The sequence below is a fragment of the Aphelocoma coerulescens genome, chromosome 8 (genome assembly GCF_041296385.1).
Source record: "Aphelocoma coerulescens isolate FSJ_1873_10779 chromosome 8, UR_Acoe_1.0, whole genome shotgun sequence".
Classification (NCBI taxonomy): Eukaryota; Metazoa; Chordata; class Aves; order Passeriformes; family Corvidae; genus Aphelocoma; species Aphelocoma coerulescens.
In genome coordinates this window covers 30,527,872-30,545,035 of record NC_091022.1, presented here as the reverse complement: position 1 = coordinate 30,545,035, position 17,164 = coordinate 30,527,872, and the positions used below count along the sequence as shown (strand labels likewise).

General features: G+C 45.5%; 1 protein-coding gene across 10 annotated transcripts in view; it reads right to left on the bottom strand.

Annotated features, from left to right (window-relative positions):
* The window catches only part of NFIA (nuclear factor I A), a 250,083-nt gene that overhangs the window by 69,080 nt on the left and 163,839 nt on the right, over positions 1–17,164 (bottom strand). For all 10 annotated transcript variants that reach the window (XM_069023557.1, XM_069023548.1, XM_069023547.1 and 7 more), the window contains 2 exons: positions 11,939–12,056; positions 9,461–9,588 (listed from right to left, as the gene is read on the bottom strand). In XM_069023557.1, coding sequence (XP_068879658.1) covers positions 9,461–9,588; positions 11,939–12,056 — 246 coding nt within the window. The remainder of the gene's footprint in view (positions 1–9,460; positions 9,589–11,938; positions 12,057–17,164) is intronic.

Here is a 17,164-nt window from a genome sequence, read left to right as displayed (position 1 = left end):
GCCTTGACTGATGCAAAAGGAGGTCATGCTCCTTACTCAGTGATCTTAAAACCATTTGTTTCAAACACTTAGCCATTCTATTTGTCTCATTTCTGTTCTGTTCTGTGTTTTTGGTTTGTCCTCTGCTTGGAAATGTGCATCCCTGGGGGAACCGATCTGGCTAGGTGAGTATTTTAGTTATCTGTTTTATAAAATGCAGAAGTGCACAGGAATTTGCAATAATATGCATCATTTACTGGCTCTCAATATGTACTGTATATGGGCTCTGAAGATTACTAATATTTTCCAGCTGCCTCAGGAAAAAAAAAAAGAAAGAAAGAGTTCAATGGAGTCATTGCAGTGGGTCCTTTCCCATGACTGCCTACACAGGTGATGAAGACTTTCCTGTGTCCTGAAGAATTAATAAGCCTGAACATTTCTATACCAGCAGCATACCACAGGAGATAAAATATTGCTCCTGCTTCCCAAACACATTAGAAAAAGCAAGTCTGCTGATCTCAAGTGCTAAGACAGCACATGAAAGGAATGTAGTCCATTTCCCAACCAAGATCTAATCTATAGGAGAGTTTATAGATCCAAGTAAACATCCTGAATTGGTCCCAGAAGCAAATAAGAAGACTAGTTCAATTTTTGGAAGACAGTTACACTACTTTTAATGTGTTTAATGCCATTTTGCAGCTGAACAGCCCCATGCTGCACTATCAGATGATCTTCAAGGATCTCTGGGTCAGAGGAGACCTGTCTGGAGCTCACACAGATACAGGTTTGACAGACCCCAAATCAGCAAGAAATGCACAGGCACAGTCAGAGGACCAGAGGAGCTTCTGTCTTTCAGAGCTCACCTGTGGAAAGAAAGTGTCTGCTTTTGTCTCAGTGCCAAGGAAGGTGGTAGCTTTCACTTGGTGTCAAAAGTGAAGCCCAAGCCACGTCACTGTCCTTGCTCTAAGCTACATTTTGTGGGCTGTTGGGGACAGAGGTTGAGGACTCCCCATCCCTGGAAGTGCCCAAGGCCAGGCTGGATGGGGCTCTGAGCAGCCTGGGATGGTGGAAGGTGTCTGGATGGGACTGGATGGGCTTTAGGGTCCCTTCCAAGCCAAACCATGCTGTGATTCTTTGATTCTCTGATCAACAACAGGTGGCAACAAAATGTTGCTTGGCCACCAACAACATCTGGGGAAGGTCAGGCCCATGGATGACCAATATAGCGCTGCCATCCCAGGAATCCTGCTCTTGTTGGGAAGCCTTTGTCAGGGAATAGTTTTCCATGCACAGAACCCTTCCTATACGTCTAAAAAATGATGCAGGTGATGTGAATTGTGTGTGGTGACAGGAATACCTCTGGTGACCTCCTGCTCGTGGCAGTGCACAGAAGATCTGCTTTTCTCTCGGTCACTGAGGTCAGTGAGAGCAGCACATAGGGGTGATGTTAGCACCAGGCCAGTTGAAAACAACTTTGGTTTGATAACTACAGGAAAATTCTTTCTGCATTTTCAACTCAGAACTCCTACAGCTCCAGCTCCATTTTAAAATGATGCATTTCCTGACATCTGGAAGTAGATGCAAGAAGCAAAGCCACAACACCGACCAACCGCCCGACTTCTCCGGGACCATGCCGAAGGGATGTTTTCCTCAGGGGATTACAGCAAAGCTGAGGCATGTGCTTCAACACTTGCATGGGATTACTAATTTTATTAAAAATGGAAAGTACAGTTTAGGCTGAACCCCAAGGCCAAGTCTGTTGTGTTGTCCAGTGTCTGGAAAAAAAATAAAAGGAGCCTTGGAGGGATGTGAAAGCATCTAGAACTTTCCAATCTGAACTGACTTTTCGGTGAGCAGTTCTTCCCCCACCTCCCACTTCCTTCCATGATTTGGAGGCAGCACTGCCAGCAGCATGGCATGTTGTCACAGGTCTCATGCTACTACGTGAATTGCCAAAGACAAGCTGAGCTATTGATCCAGTGGTAATTTGCTGTCAAAATGACTCTGTCTGCAATGGCAAATGAGCAATGTTAATCACTTGACTTGACGAATGCCACTGCAAAAGACTGACAATGCTCAAAGCACCACCACAGACCTGCTGCATTTTTCCAGGCTCCATTAAGTTCCTGGTCTTCACTGGCCTTGACCAATTAGAGTTTAACTTACCCATTAAGGCGCAGTTCTGGGAAAGTTCTGTTTAAAATAAACAATAACTTATATTGGTGAGTAACTCATCAGCTATGCAGCAGCCTGATCCTGATTGCCTGGCAGAGAAACACACACATTTTGTGCAGTATCTGATAAAAGATCTATAATGTGCTAACACAAACCTATCATGTAGCACCTGTGACTAACAGATTGTGATATCAAAGTCTTGATGCCTAAGTGCTCCTGTAAATGCATTAAACTTTTAGCGGCAGGAACTGTAGACTGCCAGTGACAAGGAGCTGATATGGTATTTCAGTAAAAGTTGATAAGTGTTATTGCTCTTAGAAGAAAAGAAAAATCTTATGTTCTTGAAAACCACTGGGCAGCTTGTGTTTTGATGGGATACTGTAATGCAGAGAGCAGGGATATGGCAACACATGGACTCTATGAAAAAAAAGACATTTAAGAAAAGCTCTGTGTCCTGCAGCTGCTGGAGTTCCTTGAAGTGTGTTCCCATCATACATTTCACTTCAAGCATCTACCTGTTCACTTGGAGTCAGCTTTTTAGGCAGCTGCATGCACGTGGGGCCTTGTTTAATTCCGTGTTGAAGAACGAAGTTCCTCCTGAACATGAGGAACAGCTTCTTTCCTGAGCGGGTTGCCCAGAGAGGGTGTGGAGTCTCCCTCACTGGAGATATTCAAGACTGTGCCATGTGCTCTGGGATGACCCTGCTTGAGCAGGGAGGTAGGACCAGATGACCCCTCGGTGGTCCCTTCCAGCCTGAACCATTCTGTGTGAAATGTTCCCACTGTCTTAAGATATTAAGTTCAACGGAGGAAAAAATGGCACCGGTGCCTGCTGGGAGATGTGCTGAGGTGTGTAATGAAGCTGCTGCACGAGGCAGGTACAGGCAGAACAGCTCTGGGACTCCCTGACCTCACACGCTGAGAACCGGCGGCAATTCAATGTCACATCTGGGAAATGCTGAGTGAATACAATTGGCAGGGATCCTGGATGTGGACCTCCTCCGGTCTAGGGAAAAGTGATGTTACCTAGGGTTTGTCTTTCTTCTGTAGGCCTACGAGTATCCAAATAGTTCAGCTCAGGGAAATCAATAAAGATCATGAAATTCCTGTGTCTAGTTATGATCCAGTGAAAACTGCCCACTGCAGCAAGCCACTGAAAGGTAGTGCCAGAGAATTACTTGACATTGACTGCTCCAGGTCTGAAGTTGAATGCTTTCCCAGTGAAAAGGGATTATTTTTCTATTCCTTATTTTGTATAATACATGGCTCTCTTGCTTTTCATCATATTTTCTGCAGTCAGTCCCTTGAATCATTGGCAGTAACGCAGCACAATCATTGAAAACTTCTCTGGGCTCTGAGTTAGTGCACGACATCAAGGCCTTTGATGAGCCCACAGACCTTTTGTCTGAGGACAGATCAGACACACTCTCCATCGCCGATGCTGGGACACACCACACATATTTTATCTTCCAGGCAGTGCCAGGCAACAACTGTGCTTAGGGCATAAAGAACACGATCCAGGATCTCCCTTATACCACTTTCTCTTGAGTTTCCAAGATATAATTTCAAACAGAAATTGAAAACATACTCTTGTGGTCATCTGAACTATGCCTGAATGAGCTTTTCTGATGCATATGGCATAAATAAAAGTTCCTCAGTAAATATGGAGAAGTTTTCTTGCATGCTGAGGAGAAAGCCCATGCCAGATTTAAGAAAAGCATTATTGAAACAAGAGTTTGGACTGGTTGCCTGCATGTGGTTGTTCCATAACCAGCCATGGGGAGAGGCACGGCACCATTAAGTTAGGGGTCACTGCCACTGCAAGGGAAATACTCCAAAATAAGATCTCAACTCCTCAGTTGCATAGAAATTCCTCAGAAACTGTTTTCAGACGGTCCCATAGATGGTGGCATGGGAACAAGCAGGAGTAGTCCAGGTGGTTTAAAGAGCAATCATGAGGCCAGCTTTAATGACATTGTTATCACCACAGACGAGTCCAGAGGTCTAACGGGGAGCTCTCGAGCTTTCTGCAGGTTCATATAAAACTATCAACATCCTAAGCCCCTGGAGCTGTGGATATTTCTGTGAGCCATGCAGTGCAAGTAGTATCATTAATTCCTTAAGGTTTCTGCACTGAAAGTCTCATTTGGTTCCTGGGGTTTTCAAGGTGAAGGCACACAAAGGCCCAGCATGGCGGGACAGGAATGGAATATCCAGGGTGGAGCTGGGGCAAGGGGATGACCAAGACATGAGCAGCCCCACCAGTCTTTCAGTGGGAGAAGGACCACAGAGCTCCAGCTGTTTTGCAAACCAAGTTGATCAAGACCACAACCAAAGCAGAGCTGTTTGTGCCCTCAGATACCTCAAGAAGTGCAAGGAGTACAAACATGTACCTTTCCTGGGATTACTGTCCTCTAGGGACTAAACTACCATGTGGAAATACAAGTAGAAGATCTAAGAATACAGGTAGAAGATATCAGTAAAGAAACAAGTGGAAGATCTAAGAAAAGAAACCAATAAGGTACTCTGAATTTGCATCTTAAACATTTCTTTCCGTGCCACGCTGTAGAAACACAATGGAAGCAGACTTGGCAAATTCCATCCACATGCTTCACAAAATGACTGATGGAGCACAATGCGAACATTACTCCTGGACTGGATCAAGAGAACGCATTAAAAAAATGCATAAGTGGAATACAGATATACATTAACTCAATCTTTGCTTATTATGGAATTAAAAAACGTATACCTGTAATTATGGCTTACCCCCATTACAAGCAGAGCTGCCACAGAACTGAACACGGGCCAGCTTTGTGCAGGAGTTCAAAGCCAGTGTGATGCTGCCTTATTTTCTTACTAACATCATCTTTATCCTCTCTTGCCCTTCTTCTCAGTTAACAAGAGTTATGTACTGAAAGTGCTGAGATAAAGTAATGGTAAGGAGGATACCGCAAAAGGTATTTGAAAAGCAGAAGTAATTTACTACATGTCTGCTTTGTTTTACTTCCTAAGCCTTCCTGTTGTGAAAGGAAATTCATCTTTTCTGGCAGACTCCAGCCTTTTTAGGTCGGAGAGCTCCCCAGGAGCTTTCGAGTGCAGGTAAATGGATGTGAGCCTCAAGGAGTGCAGTACAAGGAACATGGGATTAATGCTGGGGTTTGCTTTGGCTGTCACGTCTGACGTACAAGGAGAGTGCTGCACCCTTGGTCACAGGAAGTATCTGGGTCTAAAGAACACAAGGCTGAGTCCTTTGCTCATCACTACAACTCTGATATGCCACGAATGGGAAGGTCGTGCTGCTGAGGGGTGAAGCACCGAGGATCTACACCCAGGTGGGTGAAGCATGGAGGATCTACACCCAGCAAAGTCTCCACATGAGACAGACATCAGGGTGCCTCAGCAGAGTGAGTAAAAGCTCAGAGGAAGGGCTGTGGATGGACAATAGGTGCAGCCTGTATCCTGCACACAGCGGGGACCCCGGGAGTAGGCACGGGGGAAGCATCCACTGCCTAATCTAAATAGCACACAGAGTGGTTTTGTCCTCTTCTGTTCTCCTGCCAGTTTGCACATATGTTCTGAGCATACAGCCTGCCCTCCAAAGACCACTTACAGGGGCAATCACAGGGAAGCAAAGCAGGAAGAAAGTATCCAAAAAGGGAATTTGTTCAAGAGAAAAAAATGGAGACAGATGTAGAGCGACTACTCACGGCTGGCGGTAAATAACCCTCTGCCTTGGAGTGCTCTCTCTCTCTAAGAGGAGCTCACATATTCCATTTCATATTTCCTTTCTAGGAAGTCAAATCTTTGTTTTCCTGGCATTTGTTCTTTTTCCCTCCTGTATGGTCTAAAGCTGTCTTCTCATTTTCCCTTTCTCTTGTACCTTTTGCTCTCTTTGAAGTGCATTTCTCCCATCTCCCTCTCACACAGACCTGATTTCCCTGCACTGTCCCAGGCCACACCTTTCACTACCACCTTCTCCCAGTGCTCGTGCCACGAGCACACGTGTGCTTCACACCTGCTCCAGGGTTTGAGTCTCCCCTCTTTCTCATGTGCACACCTCAAAATTAAGCAGATGCAACACACAGAGACGGAATACTCATCCTCTCACTCCCATAAACCTGTCAAGGCATATAGGCCAAGAAGCTATCTCTGCATAAATCTAAATCTCCTGTGAGGAAGCAATCTACTCAAAGGCAATAAAGGCAAAGGATGTATTATTATCTTTGGTGTGGATCCTACTGGGCTGGGAGGTTGGCTGCTGGCTCCTCTCTGAACTTTCCTTCCCAGCCAGAGCAGCCATCCCACAGACAAGTCTAAGCTTCCTTTCCTTGGTCTGATTTCCTCCTCCCGTTGTTTGGCCAGTAACCCAAAGGACAGGGTTTAATTATGGAGTTTGGAAACCTGGCTTGCACTACTCTGCCAGCACAGGATATAACTTCAGCCTGTCTTCTGAAACAGCATCATTCTGCACTGCTGATACCTGTGTTGTCCCACACAGCACAAAATGAGCTGCAGGGAAGAAATGCCAAGTCAAACAAAAAGATGGGTTTAGTCTTTAAACTTTTACTGCGAACTTCACTGAGAAGAAAACAAAACACTGAAGCTCAGAGATTATTGTGTGCTAAAATCTGTGCCACCATTTTGATTGTAGATTAAATAAGCGGCAAGGCCTTTCTCTGGAAATAAAGACATCGGAAAGGATGGATCTGAAACTGGTCCAGGCTCCAAAGCTCCCTCTCAGAGAGGAATGCTGTGAAAAGCCCACAGCTAAAATGGGATGTTACCATCACTTGTACAGCTTTCAGGTGACCAATTCATTTTCTAGGCAGATGCCCCACTCAAACATTTTACACTTCTGGAGGCGAAACCCCCACGTCAAACACAAAAGGGCACATGTTAGTGTGAGACCCAGGTGTGATGTCTGTGCACAGACCACAGCAGGACGTGTCCCTCGGGGGAGCACCTCGTGCCAGTGACACACCACTGCTGCCCTGGCAGGGAAGGACATTCAGCACTGTTTTGTCCTTCACCACTGATGAGCTGTGGCTCTTCAGGTAATCCCTCTGTCAGCCGTGCTCTTGCAGTGACCCTGTTTTACGGAGAAGCTGAGACAATGAATTCAGAGGACAGGCTGCTGGAAAGCCATGGCAGAAGCACTGGGGTGGGGCTGCGTGGATATAGCACAAGGATGGCTTGGAAGTGCATGCCACGTGGGCAGGATAAAGCTCTTTTTCTTCACAGCTGTGACAGTGATAGATGGCTTGGTGAATCTGAGCTATATCTAGTTGGTACCTGGCTACAGTCCCTGATGCTGCAAGGTGATTTTCTGCCATTTTACAGGCAAGACTAAGCAGAATCTGGGATTTTTCTGTGCTAAATGAGGAAGGTCATGAGGAAGGAAGAACCTTCTCTTGTCTGACTTGTTCTTGCCTTTCTGAGCACCTCAGGAAGTTTGACATAGGCAGCTGTGCTTCCTCATGATGGGCACCCAGTGGTGCCAAGAGCAGCAGAGGTGCTTTAGAGGTGTAAGGCTTTGGGTACTTCCCTTGCCCAGCTCAGCAGCTCAGTGCCACCATCAAGCCAGGACTTGGATGAGCCAGAGGTAATGACCACATGTGGGGAAAACCACCAGAAGTGACAGCAGAATTAATAGCCAACCTCTGGCTGCTGCACAAATGGAGAACATTTGTCATCAACGAGTACCCCAAACTTTGGGGGGAGCTGTCCCCCAGCCTGACAGGGATGCAGAAGCAGTGACCCCATCAGTTTTTAGCCATCTGTGTCTGCAGAGCAGGTTGTGATCTCTCCCTTCCAGTGGGCGCTGAGCTTTTGTCCGCGTTTTTGCCGCTCCGTGAGCAGAGGTTTAGTACAAGGTGAAGCTCTGCCTTACATCATCTGGAGCCTGGAGCTGATGGAGAGAACAGCCCCTGGTGCCCGTGGAGCAGGACTCCTCAGTGCAAACACCAGAGCCCTGGGGACGGCGGTGGCAAGGCAGTCACGGGGAGCCTGGCACTTGTCTGCCTGCAGGTCCACCCGCTCCTCCTGCCAAAGTGCCACATCTGCAGTCAATAAGGGCCCACAAGCTGGCTCCTCCTCATTAGAGGAGAGAGGGCAGCTGGCAGGGGATCCTCCAAGGGCTCCCAGGCACAGGAATCAGTCTCCTCCCAGTCTGGAATAGCCCAAATTTGGTGACTTTCTGGGCATGCTGTAAAGGACAGCTGTTTGACAGGGTCTCCAGAGAAAGCTGTGGGTATGTTTCCTACATGATGAAGGATATAGGTGGCTGGCCAAGTGCCCACAGAACTGATTTTAATGCTGTGCAGGTCGAATTTACTTTTCTGTGCTGTACAGTTCATTATACACAGTGCCCTGGACAAGCATGTGTTTTTTTCCAAACAAACGAAAACCATACTATTTTAAATCCAGACAAACAAGAAAGACCAAAAATACGTATTGCAAAAGATGCTTGACACTTTTAGAGGACCTTCTCAAACCCTGGGAGGCACTGCTTGCCTTCTTCTAACAAATAAGAGTTCTGTTATTTTTATTGGCAATAAATACTCAATTATTTAGCTGTAAGCAACACTGAGACATTAACTTCACCTATGCACATAGCACTGACCCAGAAAAATATTTCCAATAGTATTAAGCACCCAGATGATCTCAGGATAAGTGATCAATGGACAGTTAAGTATGTAACATAACATAACCCAAAAAAAATGATCAACAGGAAAGATCACACACAAAAATTAACTGAGAAGAGGCCAAAGAGCTGCTTCCTCAACATTCTGAAGTGTAACACCCAGTGATATCTATTTTGATATGAAGCCTCCAATCACACTTCACAGCATTACAGATTAATAAAACAACTCCTTCTGTAAGTCTCTTAAAAGTCATTACTAAGTGATCTCAAGTGTTGTATAATGCTTGAAAAGTCCTTCTACCTTATATAAGTTTAGGGATATTTATTTAAGCAGCATAACTGATGGAGCACAGCCCAGACAGGTACTGCTTTTTGCTAGAAAAAGCTATCCCAGAACTGAATCTGGACATTTTGACAGAAAAAGACCGCCTATCTTCTGCTGCATTATTTAAATACTTCAGATATTTGGCCAAAACACAGAAGTGACACACTACAGAAACATTCACAGCTGCAGGAGCAATAAAACCACTACCATATTTTCATAGACCGTTTCTCGGAAGTGACGAGATGTCTAGGACTGGTCACCTCTCTAACACAGAAATTCTGATAACAAAACAGAGCAAGTGGAGATGATGTTCTGGGGCTCTGGGAGCCGGGGCTTACCTGGCTCCACTTCATGCCATCCGCTGGACTGGCTGCCGCTGCCCGGAGAGCGCCCTTGGCTTGTGTAGAACGGCTCCTCACCAGGGCTGTCCATCTCATCCTCCACAGACTTGAGACGTTTTGTGGAGCTGAGAATGCAAAAGCACATCATGAAGGCATAGAAAAGAAACCAAGGTGCTGCTGTTGGGGCATGCTTGAGAATAACCGGGTTAGGGAAGGTAGAACAGATTTTGGGCGCTTTGGTGAGCTACAGAACAACCTTTCACAGGCCAAATCCCTAAGCACGCACCAGTCTGACCAGAAGTTAGTCTGACATTTAGGCTTTCACAGATCCAAAAGTAGGACGTTTTTCAAAGCACACAGAGGTCAATAAAAAGGCAAGAATTTAATTGGCATTGTGTGATTCTCGCCGTTTGAATGAATACGGTTATGACACACGAGACTTATTTTCACCGCCAGATTTTTTCACGGCTAATTCTGAAAGCCAATTGTTTATCAGTTCAAACTTTTATTTTCAATCTTTTCAATTAGCCCAGACCTCAGTCCCATAAGAAGAAACATAGGAAAGGGAATGATGGAAGAATCCATTCCTGGTTCAAATGTTCACGTTATCCTACAACAAGAAGCATTTGACTCTGCAGCTGTGCCAGCAAGCACAGAAAGCCCCCAATGGGTATCTCTGGCCAGTGTCAGCATTAAAGAATCCCCCTGTGATAGATCACACCTCCCTCACCAGAGGCTCAGGACACAGAAGAGCCCTTTCAGTGGTCTCTGGTGGCCACTGGCTCCGGCAGTTCTGCAGGGAGAGGATCCCAGAGCCAAAGACACTCAGCTTGGCTCTGTTTTCCATAATGAGTTGTACAGACTGCGTGGGGATCTCACTGAGAATTTCTCTTCTAAGTACTTTTCCAAGGCTGGGCCAGCTCACTTCCCCCCCCAAATCTGTATTCTATTAAGACCTGAGGCATTCAAGAACAGGCTCCTCTGTGTAGGGGGAACACATTTAACAGACATAAAATCTTCCACTGCAATTCCTATTGGTTTAGAGCTTGCAGCCTCCCGACCCGAAGCTCTGCACAGGTAGGAGCTGGCGGGTGTGCAAAGCCAGTTGGTGAGAAACAGGAAGAATAAGTCTTATGGTATGTGTGGAATGCAGGTTTGGCCATTCCTTAATTCAGAGAATTGTTATGTGTCAATAGGGGAAATTGTGTGCATACAATATAATTACCGCCTGATAATTCTGCTGAGTCTGTGTATTTAAAGAATTTTTTTTTTTTTTTCTGACTGGGAACAGCCTAATGAGAGGAAAACAAACATATTACCAAGTTATTAACTACCCATGCTGTTTATAATTAGCTCCTTATCAGTGGTAGCTATTTGCAGAAGAATAGAAGAGCAACTACTGAGCTCTTAAGTAACATTAATAACCTCACTTTTGCTTCTGGAGTCACCAGTAAATTCTACCTGAGAATGGTGCTAATGATGAGTGCTGTAGGCTACACAGTTTACAGGCAAGAAAGAAACAGCACAAAGTTTTTAACTGATGTGTAATGGGAATTGTAGTCACCGAGCTTCATAATGTGCACACTAAGTGCAAGACAGAATGTTCTTCCAATCACTGCAAACTGTAAGAAGTTACTGCTAAGAGCCTCTCGTTAAAGATTATTATTTTTTAAATAAAAACAACAGCTTTATTCAAACTACAGAGATTTTTCACACGTGCACTTGCTCACTGCAAAGCTGGTGGCACTGCAGGCTGAGATAAAAATGTAAAAGAGCGTTGGGCTGGAGTTAGACTTTCTTGTCATGTCTTTGAAATAAGTGATCTATTTTGGCTGTGGGGGAAAAAAAAATCAATCTGGTTCCTTAATAGTGTTCAAGACTACTCGAGTGACTGAGCTTGTTTATAAATCTAATCTCATGGATGATTAAAGTGAAAGGTAAAAAATAAAAAATATCCTTGTTTGATAGTTGGCATCTAAGCTGAAATCAAAATCAGATGGGGCAGTCATCTGCATTAGTAATTCAGTTTACCAAAGGCTGAGTCACAAATGCTTTATGAAAACTAAATGCTTTATAGACCAAGGTCCTAAAACAGTCTTAGTCTCACAGGTAACTCTTTTTACAATAAAGAGTATATGCAAGTCTATCTTAAGACTTTCCTCACATCTCATTATGCTCCAAATTCTCTTCTGCCACAAGGTGAAACTCAACAATTCCAGTGGAACTTCTCCTGATACACCCAGATACAACCAGGAGCTGCACGAGTCCATGCAGCAGTTTTCCTTTGGGACTTGTACACACTGAAAGAACTTTACTGCAATCCAGCTGAACATTCAGCTCTGTGAATCTGAAACAGCTCCACATTGTGAGGCCCCCAAACAGCTTGTCAGAGAATTTAATGGTTACTTTCCCAGATGAGTAATGATGCTGGCCTGGGTTTCCAAGGAACCTGGTAGTAGGCAGAGATTAAATTACCTGGTAGAGGATGTGCTAGGTAAAGACCTCCTCATCGCTCCTGGGCTCATGCTGTAGTATGAAGAACTTTCCAAATCTGAGAGGGAGAAATTAGGGCCTGTTCCTGCAGCTATTGGTGCTGGGGAAACAAAAGAGATTGCAGTCAGTAAGTCATGTGAATATGGCATGAATTGCACTTCAAAATCACTTTCTTCTTCCTCCTGAGTGTGTTTAGTTTCACAATGGGAACAGGTGGGATGTGGAAATTAGGAAATGCTAATAGTTCCTGGCATTGCAATCAAGAAGATGGAAATTTTATCAAGAATACAATGTTCCATGACATAGACTGTCTCTTACGTTCCTCCAAAGATATTATCATTATTTTTTAAAATTAAACAACTATGGCATGACTTTCTCTAAGCGCTGCTTTTCTATTAATGACTTTCCAACATTTAATGAAACTTGTTGCTTTTAGGACCACGTTGTCTCTATTGGCATGGTTACAGATAGGCTGCATCATCCCTGTAGAGTGCTTGGCATGATCTGTAAGCAGCATAGGCAGAGAAATACACACCTCAGGACCTCTGGGGTACATGTGATGCACAGCCACAAGCACAGAGGTTAAAAAAGCAGGTGAGAAACTTGAGCTCTTTTCTGCCTAAGAGCATCCGAGCTTTTCCTCTGCTCTCCTCCAGCTAAATCAGAGCTAGAGACATACGACTCCCCGAAAGTTTTACCCAGCAGTGGGCTTCCACTCTTCACCCCATCACCTTATCCAGTACTGAAATTTTTATTGCAAGGGATATGAATCCCTGCAATTTCCCTGTCCTGGAGCTTTGGTTTTGGAAAACCTCATGGATTTCTACACTCCCTGAAATTTGCAGGCACAAGCCATGAACTCCATGGGCTGTGTTCTTCTGGGAACAGACAAGGAACAGAGCAGCTTAATGTTGAAACCAGCAGAGAATGGATTTCGTGCCGAAGTGCCACTAATACAGCAAATGGTACCATGTCCACTGTGGCTGTTCCAGTGCTATTTACAGGACAATACAACTTCGGGGGCTGACAATTACAGATCATGATTTTCTCCTACATTTCAGAGCCATCTGAAAAAGGATGTCCTGCACAATAAAATGCACCAGCTTGGCCTGGGCTGTATTGTCTGAGAACTCTGATTCACAGCCACAAAGGCGAAGCAGTCTCAGTGCCACACAGGGATGCCGAGCCAAGTTTAATCTTTGGTCTGAGAATCTGGCCCATTTTCAAACATGAAAAAATCTTTCAGTCCAACGGGGAAGGAGTGAGGAAATGAAGACAGGATAGCTCCTATCACCCAGCTAACATGTCTGGGCTGGGAGTGCTGCCACTGACTGTAACGGGGCCAGTATTTCACCCCAAGTCTTAAGGAGCTCACAATGTCAGATTTGACAGAGGAATAATGTAGCTTTGCAGCTGCCTCATCATCCCCACAAGACAATTAGTTGTTGTTTGGCAAGGATCTTTTAAGAACGTCATTGAGACAGAAAGGGAACAGCCTGGATAGCCACGGACTTTTAAAAGCCGGGGACGGAAAATGCACAACGCCATTAAAACTTGAGAAAATCTGGAATGATCATTAAAAGGAATTAAGTTGGGAAGTAATTTATGACAAGAACACTCAAATCCTTTGTTATCTTCTCTTAACCATCATATGCTTCCTGCACACTGGGTATATGAGAGGCTGTGTTAACTGAGGGAAAGAAAAATTAAGCCCAGTAAAATTAACTCGTTTTATCAATTTGTGCTTTCTGCAACAGTTTCCTGACAGCAGCTACAAGAGGCTGTAAAACTGATGAATTTGCATGGAAAAAGAAACCGGTGTAAGTAATTTGTGTAAAAGGTAACAGGGACATGGACTACTATAATTCAGACACCCTGCAGATAGCAGACTGCTGCAGTGTGTGCAGTTATGGGTTAGAAAAATGACCACACTGCAGTCAGTCTGACTTGAATGGAAATCAATCATAAAGGTACTCTCTGCAGCATCTACTCCACAGTTTTCAGCAACTTCCTTGCCAAACAGATTTGTGCTCTGCAAACCCTTTCCTGAGCAATTCCTCTGCACCCTCTGCCTCCCAAAGCCAAACTTAACAGGTTAAAGCACACAGTTCTCCAAACAGGAACGTAAAAAGGCAAGCACTAAATTAAAACACTGTTTCTTTCTGAGGCATAATGAATTTTGTGGACATTGTCAGATTTATGAAACAATTTTATTCCAAGGAAATAAGGAAGAAAAACTGGTATGTGGGGAACGCTTCCTTTCTTTCTTTCCCGTGCTGTGTTTATTGCCCTTTCCCCAAATCCTGGATATTTCTTGAGTTGGCCCTATAGGAAAATGGAATGTGTGTCCACAGCAGGGGTAGGGTAGGAACAAGGTATTGCTAATGCTGTGTAAACTCAGTGCAAAGCAGGGAGGGCTGATCCCTCAGGGGTTGCTGCCTGGGTAGCAAACAAGAAGGATGCTGTGCTGGTCACCAGCCAAACCACCTTGCCACACTCAAATGCCAGTTTGAAACCAGAGGGTTAAAGAGCAAAACTCACCTTTAACAGACACCAGCAGAGGTTGAAGTGCCTGGCTGGGCTGTGGGGGCCAGTACTTGAACCCTGTGGCAGTCCTTGCACAGGAGCCACCACCCTGACAACCACCAGCTCAAGGTCTCTGGCCCCAGAAGTGCTGTGGCAAAGGTTGCACAGGGCTGAGCTGTTCCAAAATCCCTTCTCCTGCCTTCCTGACAGTGCCTGTCTTCCACCAAAGCCCATTTGTACCTCTGCTTGCAGTTATTGCATTTACTGCCATAAATCACAACAACGTGCTGGAGTTATGGCTGCCTCATCCCTGGAAATGTCCAAGGCCAGGCTGGATGGGGGGCTGAGCAACCTAGGATAGTGGAAGGTGTCCCTGCTGGAATGAGATGGGCTTCAAGGTCTCATCCAACCCAAACCAATCTGTGATTCTATGATTCCCAGCAAAGGCAGCATCTCTGCAGAGTAAGCAAAGGGATCAAAGGGTTGCAAACTGTGACAAAACTCTGTCTAAACTAAAAAACTCTGTCTAAACTAAAAAACTCTGTCTAAAGTAAACCTCCTGATTGCAGCATATGACAATCCACCACACAACTCCCCTACCCCTGTTCCTACACCCCAGGAACACGCTCCAGCCCCACACGGAGCAGCGTGGGGGGAGCTGCAGCCTCACAAACTCCAGGCAACAACATCAAAACCACACCATTCCTCTTGTAAGAAATGCTCTGCAGCAGAGTGACCTCCTGGCAGCTCAGGAACATCCTCCAAACGGGAAAGGATGTCAGAAACTGTGGCTGTGAGTCAAAACAAGAAATCTCCACCTTGGTGCTGGCATCAAGATGCCACCTGACCCAGGGCTCTGAGCTGGAAGGAGGTGAGAGGAAAGGATCTCTCTTTCTCCACAACCAGCCTGGAGCCCCCATTTCAGCTGCTGGCATCACAGAAGATTCCCTGTGCAGCTGGGACACGCTTGGTGATGCAGGAGGAGCTGGTTTGCCCAAAAGGAGGAGGAAGAGGAAGAGGAAGAGGAAGAGGAAGAGGAAGAGGAAGAGGAAGAGGAAGAGGAAGAGGAAGAGGAAGAGGAAGAGGAAGAGGAGGAAGGTGGGTGCCTCTGCCTGACACTTTTCTACTCCCAGGATGCAGGGCAGCATCACCCTGCTCCCAGCCTGCACCCTCCAGCTCAACGCCTCACCCGAAATGTCAAGAAAAATAATGGAGAAATTAAGAAAAAGCCCTCTGACTTAACCCAATTGCAATATTTATTTTGAAAAAATTACTGAATTACAGAACAGGAAACCCACTAAATAAAACCAGCCAGGCTGGCATTTGTCTCCGTTGGAATAGAACACTTTCTTTAAGCCACGTTAATATTTAGCCTCCCTTTTTTTCCCATTTGTATGTATTTATTTTAACAGAGGGGCTGGGATGTGACCAAGATCATTACACGTGTAACACTGCAGTGAAGTGATAATGTGTTTAGGGTTAAATGGGAGAAACATGACATTTGACTAATAAACTTTTTCCTGTGTTGTGACTCCATAAACAAAGGGAAACACACTGTGCTGCTGCTGCTGCTGGGAGGAAAGGGGAGCTGGGTGGTTTTTTTTTTTTTTGCAAGGCCTTTGTTTCCTCCACACTGTATCATTAGATTCAAAGAGGTTTCACCGAATACAACAGATATGAAATGTGTGATGTTCATTTTAAAATTACAAATACAGCCTGCTATTGACCATCTAATTATGCTGAGTTCCATTTATAAACATAGCTAACCACTAAGTTTATAGAGACTTTTTGTGCTGCTTTAATAGGATATTGATCGAGAGCAAGGTTTGAGTGGACTGCCATTGAATTGTGTAATGGCATACAAAAGGCAAGGTCACGGCAACTGTTCACTCTATGCCTGCAGTCTATTTTTTATTATAATCTTTTTTTCTCCCTCTCATACCCAAGCCCACACAGAGAGTTTTGGATAGCAGTGCTTTGCTAAGGAATATAGAGTATCTTTTTAAACGTTAATTTTCGTGCTGCTGACTTTAACTGCCTTCACTACTGTAGTGCTTAGTATAGCAGAAAACATACCGGCTGCAGTTCCGAGAGAGCAGCTCTGTCACACCCCGGCTCGCACACACGCGCTCTGTGAGGAGGGGAACAGCCTCTCCTGCTCTCCTGGGCTACAAGAAGGCATGCACTGGCCAGCCCAGCCCCTCCACAAGAGCCAGGGTGTCCCACACCTTGCCTTGCACGTGCTGGGATTCACTTTCCCTGCGGTCTGTTTGGGCTGGATGAGAGGCGTGAGGAGGCTGCGTTTCCTCAGTCGCATCCGCGCTCCGTGCCCGGAGTGCTGGCAATCCCTCTCATTCCCAGCCCTTGCCCTCATGGCAAGGACACTTCAGCCCCTGCCTCCATCCCCAAAGCTCCATCCCCAAGCCTGGCACCTGCTCCATCAGTGTGGCAGGATCCTGAGCTTCCCAAAACGTCCTGCCCACAGAAGCACCTGTGGAATTAGTCTAAATGTTTCAGGGATAATTAGCTGGACCATTTCCGTGTGTACACAGGAGCAGTGAGGAAGTTTGTGTGCTTGTGGTGCCACAGGCTCATCAGAAGGATCAGAAGTGCCCCCACTGCTCCTGGCAGCTCCTCCCTGCACACAGCACACGTCGAACCCAACGTGTGGCATTTTCAGGC